The sequence below is a fragment of the Chiloscyllium plagiosum genome, chromosome 21 (assembly GCF_004010195.1).
Source record: "Chiloscyllium plagiosum isolate BGI_BamShark_2017 chromosome 21, ASM401019v2, whole genome shotgun sequence".
In the NCBI taxonomy this organism is placed as follows: domain Eukaryota; kingdom Metazoa; phylum Chordata; class Chondrichthyes; order Orectolobiformes; family Hemiscylliidae; genus Chiloscyllium; species Chiloscyllium plagiosum.
The window spans coordinates 59453854-59462990 of NC_057730.1; the positions used below are offsets into that span (position 1 = coordinate 59453854).

The following is a 9137-nucleotide window of genomic DNA, read 5'->3' on the forward strand; positions in this document are numbered from 1 at the left end:
AATCCACCTAGCCTGCACACCGGGACACGACAGGGCAATTCACAAAGGCTAATCCAGCTAGCCTTGAACCCAGAACGCTCTGCCAGAGTTAGAGACACAACCACTAAGGCACAAGGCCCTTCTTAACCTGAAATATATTCACGTTTGTAGCATCGAAAGATCTCTGATTGTGTTGGCGGTGAAGAATTTCAAAGATGAACAATCACAAGTGACGCTTGTCCTGCGCTCAATCCAAAATGGTTAAGCCTTTATCCTGCGACTCACACTCTCCATCCTTCATCCGAGTGAGTGTGTGCGCATTGGGGAAGGGGGAAACTACCAGGGCAAGCCCCTTCAGAACAGAGATACAGCAAGGCTCAGAGAGCAGGCCACCCCGAATTTGAGGTTCGCCACATTGATGGGGAGAACATAAAAGGCACCATATTACCTACATGGACTTGGAAAGCAGAACAGACAGAAGTTCTGATAGAAGTTCACAAGCTTACGAGGGACAGAATGGATAGTCAGTCTTTTTCCCAGGTAGAAATGTTAATTACCAGGAAACAGGTTTAAGGTAAACATTGAAACGGGGGGGGGGAGGAGGAGGCAGGTTTGTTGTTTTTTTAAAAAACAGAGGGTGGTAGGTGCCTGAAATACAGTGCCTGGGGAGGTGGTAGACGCAGACATAGCAGCAATGTTTAAGAAGCATCTTGACAGAGACATGAATAGGCAGGGAATAGAGGGATACAGGTTATGTAGAGGTAGAATTTTTAAAAATTTAGATCGGCATCATATGTTGGTGCAAGCTTGGTGGGGCTGAAGGGTCTGTCCTCGTGCTGTGGTGTTCTGTGATGTTAGAACACGGAGGTTGAGGCTCTGGGTATCCTGAATCACAAGAAATGGAACAGACTCTGGGGAAAGGGTGGACAAGGTGAATGTGAGGAGGGGTTTAGAACAAGGGGGCACAGTTTAAAAATAAAGGGTCGCCCATTTAAGACAGATAGGGTGGGGAGTGCTTGGAATTCTGAATCTGAGGCACGGAGGGAGGGAAGGGGGGGGGGGGGCAGGCAGGTCAAAGCTCAGTTGGACAGAGATTTTCCTGGGAGTGTTTGATGGGGACAGTGTCAAGGGAACTTTACTCTCAGTTTGAAAGAGTAAAGGCAGTTTTACTTTCAGGTTAAAAGCATACAGCTAGCTTCACGTTTAGATTAAAGAGAGGATAAGGGATCTTTATTTTCAGTTTAGTTTTAGTCTGAAAGAGTAGACCGAGTTTTGATTGGGAAGGGAGGGGACAGCCACTGGAAAGTGGGGTTCAGGTTACATCAGCCATGGTCTCGAATGACAAAACAGGTTTGAGGGACTGAACAGCATACACCCAGCCCTAATCCTCAGTGCCAATATATCGTTGGTATGGAGGGAAAGGATTAGGAGAAGGGGAAAGGTGACCTTTGTGGGACTCAAAGCAGTATTACCTGATATGAAACCAGATCTCCTCTAAACCAGGTACTGGACTATGGAATCCAAACACCTTTGAGGGATTCGTCAAAACAGGTTTGAGGGACTGAACAGCATACACCCAGCCCTAATCCTCAGTGCTAATATATCGTTGGTATGGAGGGATAGGATTAGGAGAAGGGGAAAGATGACCTTTGTGGGACTCAAAGCTGTATTACCTGATATGAAATTAGATCTCCTCTAAACCAGGTACTGGACTATGGAATCCAAACACCTTTGAGGGATTCTAAGAGACAGGATTTACAGGCATTTGGAGATGCAAGGACTCATTGGGCACAGTCAGCATGGCTTTGTACATGGGAAATCATGTCTCATAAATTTCATGAGCTTCTTTTGAAGGGTTGACCAAGAACGAAGATGAGGGCAGTGCAGTAGACATTGTCCATGGACTTTAGCAATGCCTTTGACAAGGTAACGTATGGTAGGTTATTGAGTAAGGTTTAATCTCGTGGAGAGCTAGCCAATTGGATACACAATTGGCAGAAGGTGGCAGACAGTTGTTTTTTGACGAGAGGCCTGTGACCAGGAGAGCGCCACAGGGATCACTGCTGAGTCCACTATTATTCATCACTCACAAAAATGATTTGGACGAGAATTTAGGAGGTATGGTTAAGAGGTTTGTGGGTGATACCAAGATTGGTGGTATAGTGGACAGTGAAGATGGTTGTCTGGAAATGCAGTGAGATCTTGATCAACTGCGCCAACGGGCTGAGGAATGGCAGATGGAGTTTAATTTAGATAAATGCACGCTGTTGCATTTTGGTAAAGCACATCGGCATAAGACTTACACAGTCAATGGGACTGTTAAGCTAAGGGTATAGGTTCATAGCTCCTTGAAAATGGAGTTACAGGTCAACAGGATGGTGAAGGCTGCTTTCAGCATTATTCAGCAATAGGGGGCAAGGTGTTTAAAATTTTGTTCTGCGTGGTAATAAATGCCTCACAATCCTGAGGGACAGAGTGGTCTGCTCCTATGAGTTATGATCTGGTGCCCATGACTTGATCAAACCCCGGAAACCCTGAATCTGTGTAGCTGAAACCACATAACTTCAGTAACATTCTGGTACACTCTTCAGGATTCCATCCTACGGGAAAAGAGAAAGGGAGAGAAGAGAGAAAGAAACGGAAAAGGGAGAGAAAGAGACAGAACGAGAGAGGTGCATCAACAAATTTACAAACTACTTCCTCCTTTCAAATCTGTGGCGTTTGACAAAGAAACTGGCCAATTTCTTTGAAAAACTTTATGCAAGGATGCGGGCATAGATGGCTAGGCTAACATTTATACCTATGAGTTGTCCCTTGGGATGGTGAGCTCCTAATAAACCACCATTGTATGTAGGGCACTCACAGTGCTGTTAAGAAGGGAATTGCAGGATTCTGACCCAGTGCCACTGAAGGAATGGCGATATATTTCCAAGTCGGAATGGTGAGGGACACGGAGGGGGACTTGCAGGGAGTGGCGGTCCCATGTATCTGCTGCCCTTCCCCTCTTAGATGGAAGTGGTTGTGAGCTTGGAAAGTTTTGTCTAAAAAGATTTGGGGAATTTTTACAGTACATCTTGTAGATGGTACACATTACTGCTGCTGCTGAGTTTCGGTGGGGGAGGGAGGGGATGTTTGTGGATGTGGTGCCAATCAAGCAGGGCTCAGTTGCCCCTGAATGGTGTCGAGCTCCTCGAGTGTTGTTAGAGCTGCCCCCATCTAGGGCAAGTGGGGAGTATTCCCTCACCCTCCTGACCTGTGCCTTGTAGATGGTGGACAGGCTTGACAGAGTAAGGTGGTGAGTTACGCATGGTGATATTCCTCACCTCTAATCTGCTGTTGCAGCCTCTATGTTTATGTGGTGAGTCCAGTTGAGTTTCTAGTCAACTGGAATGCCCAGGATGTTGACAGTGGGGATTCTGCCACAGTAACAATACTGACTGTTGAGAAGCAGTGGTTAGGTTGCCTCTTATTAGAAATGGTGATTACCTGAGATGCAGACGCCCCTCAGCACAGAGCGTAGTGCTCCCACCCTCCGACAGCGCGGTGCTCCCTCAGCCCCCGCCCTCCGACAGCGCGGCGCTCCCTCAGCCCCCGCCCTTCGACAGCGCAGCGCTCCCTCAGTGTTGGGGGAGGTGACAGAGGAATCGGCAGTGACGTGGGGAGGTGTCAGGCGATGGTTCAGCAGTGATGGGGAAGAGGTGACAGGGAGACGGATTGGCAACGGGCGAGGTGAAGAAGTGGGGGATTGGCAGTGACGGGAGTGGAGGTGACAGGCAATGGTTCAGCAGTAAAGGAGAGGGATTGGCAGCGGGGAAGGTGATGGAGAGAGAGGTTGGCAGTGATGAGGGGGGAGGACAGAGAGGTGACAGGGAGAGGGATTGACAGTGGGGGGGGGGGTTAGGGATCAGTGACAGAAAATGGGAAAGGATAGCTCTGTCCACAGAGACTCAGTCGCTTCCATTTAGATTCCACAGCCACTTCCCGCCAACCCTTTGCTCACCAGCCTACGGCTCCGACATTCTGGTTCAGCCTCCGGCTCCATCCCGGCTGGTTGTCTCTCCTGCTTAGCGGGGTGGGAGGGATGCCAATCCTCCTCCTCCCCTTACAGCTGCCAAATCCTATCTTCTTCCTGCTTCAAGCCCTGTTGTGTCAGTGGCCCCTTATCTCCAAAGATACAGAGCAAGTTTACTTATTCCCCCTTGCTCCAAGAATAACGCTTTCTCTGTCAGGCCGTCACAACGTCTCAGACACAATCCCGCACTCCCTCGATCGATTTAATCGGTCTCTTCAGCAGCAGCGAATAATAACACACCCGATTTCTGTTTCGCTTCACTCTGCCTTTTTTTGAGCATAAACCGTGCAGCTTGGCTCTCAAGAGGCCACTTCTGATTTCAAAACAGCTTCCTGGGTGGTTGAAAACCTGCTCGCACAAGCTCTTCCTCAGTGCTTCAGGTGTCACCGAAGTAATCCCCTCGCGTCGACCACGGCCGTCTCCTGTCGCCTCTCCTTCGACTTTTCGGTTTCTCGGGCTGTCAGCGGCTTTGCCACGTCTATCCCCGGTATCAAAGTGGCTCCCCGCTCCCGCGGCCACAAATCAGAGCGACGCGGACCGAAGCAAGTTGCAAGCGAGACTTTCCAAGTCGAAACGGGTCTCTTATCCCGGACTTGTCCTCGGTCGAGTCCTGGTCGCGAGTCAATCTGGGGGTAGCTCGCCCAAACTTGTGCTGGGTCTGGGTTAATCAGAGCGTGCAGGTTAACTGCAATGTCCCAGACTCATGTAAACAGACTGTTCCCAGGCCCAGGCTCCTATCCCGGGTTAGTCAGACCCCTGTCCCCAGGCCCAGGTCCTATCCCGGGTTAGTCAGACCCCTGTTCCCAGGCCCAGGTCCTATCCCGGGTTAGTCAGACCCCTGTTCCCAGGCCCAGGCTCCTATCCCGGGTTAGTCAGACCCCTGTTCCCTGGCCCAGGCCCCTATCCCGGGTTAGTCAGACCCCAGGCCCAGGTCCTATCCCGGGTTAGTCAGACCCCTGTTCCCAGGCCCAGGCTCCTATCCCGGGTTAGTCAGACCCCTGTTCCCAGGCCCCTATCCCGGGTTAAGTCAGACCCCTGTTCCTAGGCCCAGGCCCCTATCCCGGGTTAAGTCAGTCTCTTCCCCCCAACCCAAGGCCCAGGCTCCTGCGCCGAACTGTCTCAGGACCCCCGGGAGGGGGAAGGAGGTGGCTCCTGTCACGGACGAATCGGACCCTCCCCCGGCCCGCGGCCGACGTGACGCTGGTCGCTGGTCGCAGGCCCCGCTCCCCGCTCGCCCGCTCGCTCGCTCGCCCTTCACTCCGCCAGAACCAGGGCCCGGAGCCGCTCGGCCGCCATTTTGAGCCGCTGCCCTCCTCCTTTCTCCACACAAACACTGCCCCGGCCTGCGCGCGCAGCGTCCACGCCCAGCCGGCCCGCCGCCATTGGCCGGACGGTGGCGACGGGCGGGCGGGCGGGCCAATGGGGGCGGGGAGCGGGGAGGTGGGGGGCGGGCACTTCCTCCCGATTGACCGGGCGCCCGGGATGGACGGGCGCCTTGGCCAATAGGCTGGCGGGAAAGGGGGAGCAGAAAACACACTCGCCGGCTGCTTCCCCCCCTCGTCGTTGATGGATGGGCGTTTTGACCAATAGTGAGGGCGACGGCGACGTCAACAACTCTAATTGGTCGAAGCCCGCTTAATGGATGTCGGTGGAAACCAATAGCTTTGAGGGAAGGACGAACAGCCCGCCCCGATTAGTTCCCCCGCCCTTGATTGACGGGGCAAGGTGACGAGCGGCGGGCGGAGAGGGCGCGCGACCCGATTGGACCGAGCGGGAGTGAGGACGACAGCGACAAGGCGAGAGGTAGTGGGCGGGGCTAGAGTCTCCGATTGGTTTAGCCGTCCATCCAGGACGGAGCAAGAGGGGATGACAATTGGCTAACCACTCTATCCATCAGCACCGCCAGACCAATAGGATCGGGGGCGTTTCGGCGAAGTGGGAAGCGCGAGCGGCGAGCTCCAGATGCAACGTACAAGGTTGGCGCTTGAGGGGCGGGAGGAGTAGCCCAGTTCCTATTGGTCCGATGAGCGTTAGTGACCACCGGGCAGACCAATGGGCGACGAAGCACCGCTCAACCACCACCGATTGACAAGGTGACCTTCCAAGCGGAAACGAAACGGGCCTCTGATAGACAGGCACACAGTCCAATAGTTCAGGAGGCTCGCGCGCATGTCGCATGTCTATTAGTGAACCTGGACCAAAGGGGTGGGAGGCTGGCGGGTTCTGGCAGCAATTGTCCCTCTCCGTTTGGCCAAAGCGGCCGTCAATCAGCGGCGGGCCCCGCCCCCTTTGACTTTTGAAAAATAACCGTCAGTCGGAGGGTAGCCGCCAAAATGGGCAACACAGCGGCAGTGAGGAAGGTGAAGGTGACCGTGACCCCCCCCTCACCACCCCCACCCCCACCCCCACCCTCACCCTCAACCTCTCCGTTAACCCCTGCCCTTCCCCCACTCCAACCCACACCTTTGACCCGATCATTCATCCTATCCCGACCGTCAACCCAACCTTCGACCCCGCCACGACCCCGACGGCCAACCCAGCCGCCGACGCCAACCCAACCTTCGACCCCGCCACGACCCCGACGGCCAACCCAGCCGCCGACGCCAACCCAACCTTCGACCCCGCCACGTCCCCAACGGCCAACCCAGCCTTCGACCCCGCCACGACCCCAGAGGCCAACCCAATCTTTGACAACACGGCCCCAACCGCCGACGCCAACCCAGTCTTCGACCCCGCCACGACCCCAGCAGCCAACACAACCTTCGACCCCACGACCCCAACCGCCAACCCAATCTTCGATGCTGTCACGACCCCAGTGGCCAACCCAACCTTTGACCCCACGACCCCAACCGCCAATGCCAACCCTGCCCTCTAGTCCACGACCCCAAATGCCAACTCAACCTTCGACCCCACCGCGATCCCGACCGCCAACGCCAACTCAACATTCGGCCCCATCACAGCCTCGACCACCAATGTCAACCGAACGTTCAACCCTGCCACCGACCCAACCTTCAACCTCACCCCGACCCAAAACACCTACCAAACCAACCTCATCCCGACCCAAACCACCGACTCCCACCAAACCTCTGACCTCACTACGACCCCAACTGCCAACACCAACCCGGATTTTGACATCGTCACGACCCGAACTAACAACCCATTCTTCAACCCCACCACGATCTCAACCATCTTCACCAGCCCAATCTTCGATTTCAGTCCAACCCTGGACACCATCGCTGTCCCAGTCTACGACACCACCACAATCCCAGATTCTATCCCCTTCCCATTCTTTGACCTCCACGAGACCTCAGACGCCAATGCCATCCCAACGTTTGACCTCAACACGACCCAAGACGCCATCGCCGTCCCATTCTACGACCCCGTCACGACCCCAGACTCCATCACCACCCCGTTCTTCAACTCGGACGCAACCCCAGATGCCAATGCCAGTTCAACCTTTGACACCAGTGCGTCCCCAGACACCAATGCCAATCCAACCCTTGACCCCAACACAACCCCAGACACCAAGGCTATCGCAGCTCTCAACCCCACCACAAACCAAAGCACCTGCACCATCCCAACAATTAACACTGCCACAGCCCCGCCCACCGACCCCACCCAAATACATCTCCCGGACATCCACTGCCTCGCAAACTTTCCCACAGCCCCAACCTCTGGCCTCAAATCCATCACCAGACCAGACAGCGAAGGCCTTCGAACCTTTGGCCTTGGCACAACACCGCCCACCAACGCCAGCCAAGCCCACGAGCCGCACCTCCACAGCCTCACAAACCATGCCACCCACGATGCCACAAGCCATGACCCAACGTCAACCTCTGACGCCCATGAAGTCCCACCCAGCAAGCCCACCCCCATCCTTACCCGCTTCCTCCACCCCAGCTCAGGCCACAGCAGGGGTGGAATCCCAACTTTCGACCCAGGAAAGAGCCCAACTACTTGGGTCTGACCATCGTTTGAACCCCTCCCCAACACCGAATGCCAATGCTCTCCCACCTTTGAACGAAAATTCCGTGGCTTCTGAAATGACCCCGTCTCCCACCCCCCACCCTTCCTCTATCCATGTCGGCCAACCTCCAAGCCCACCCACACCCCAGAGTACATCTTCTCCCTCCCAACCTTCCACACCCCCGCTTCCCTACCCGGTGAACCTCAATCTCTCCCGCCTCCTGATGCGCCACACCTCGCGCCATTTGAGCTTGCATTTGCCACACTACCATACCCACCGCCCATTCACACCGCCCTTCCCCTACCGGCTGCCTCCGCACCCTTTATCGCCCCTTGTCCTCTCCTACCCAGAATCCAGTGGGACCCAATCGCAACAGGCCACACCCATCCATACCAACATATACCCCAATCCTAGTGCCCTAAACGGCCATACCAACCCTACCAACGCTCACCCCCACTTGCCAATTGGCCGTGTGGACACACCCCGGCCCCAGGCATGGCCTCTCCCTGCCCCCGTGGTGCCCGTGCAGTCTCAGTCTCAACCCCGTCACTCTCCCACACATGGCGCCCACTCCCACCCTCACCATTCTCCCCCTGCGCAGACCGAGCGCCCACCAGTCCTGAGCCATCAGGGAGCTCCCGGCCAACCTGCTCTGCATGCACACCACCCACATTCCAACTCAGTGCCTGCCCATAGCCCCCTCAGTCTCCCTCACCACTCACCACACAGCCATCACCTGGCTGGTCATGGCCACACAGAGCTCAGTGCCAAGCAGCCGGGTGCCCCTGCCCCATTGCAGGTAAGTGGCTCCACTCACCCACATGCCCACCCTCACCCACACAGGCATGGACACGGGCGGGATGACGATGTGTCCCCGACCTATGCACCAGAACCAGACAACCTACAGCAGCTCTCACACTCACACCTTCATTCTGCACCAGGACCAACGCACCTCCACCCTCACACTCACCCACACCATGCCTCCCTGCCATCTTCTGGGACCGCTCACAGCCACATGCAACCACATGAGGAGCACAGCTCACACACCCACACCCACATACACACCCATGGGCACGTTCACACAAAAATGCCAGATCCCAGGCACACAGTGACACCACA

General features: G+C 55.4%; 2 protein-coding genes across 2 annotated transcripts; both read left to right on the forward strand.

The window, feature by feature from the left end:
- The first annotated feature begins 4732 nt into the window (after positions 1 to 4732).
- On the forward strand, positions 4733 to 5387 carry LOC122560923 (tetra-peptide repeat homeobox protein 1-like). Its single transcript, XM_043712190.1, has 3 exons — positions 4733 to 4794; positions 4877 to 4918; positions 4995 to 5387. The coding sequence occupies exons 1-3, from the start codon at positions 4742 to 4744 to the stop codon at positions 5350 to 5352; spliced, it is 453 nt and encodes a 150-aa protein (XP_043568125.1). The 5' UTR covers positions 4733 to 4741; the 3' UTR covers positions 5353 to 5387.
- Positions 5388 to 6074: 687 nt separating this feature from the next.
- LOC122560372 (mucin-2-like) lies at positions 6075 to 8115 on the forward strand. The gene is made up of 3 exons (XM_043711008.1): positions 6075 to 6080; positions 6366 to 6854; positions 6927 to 8115. Exons 1-3 carry the CDS (start codon positions 6075 to 6077, stop codon positions 8016 to 8018), a joined length of 1587 nt encoding a protein of 528 aa, XP_043566943.1. The 3' UTR covers positions 8019 to 8115.
- Positions 8116 to 9137: the final 1022 nt, after the last annotated feature.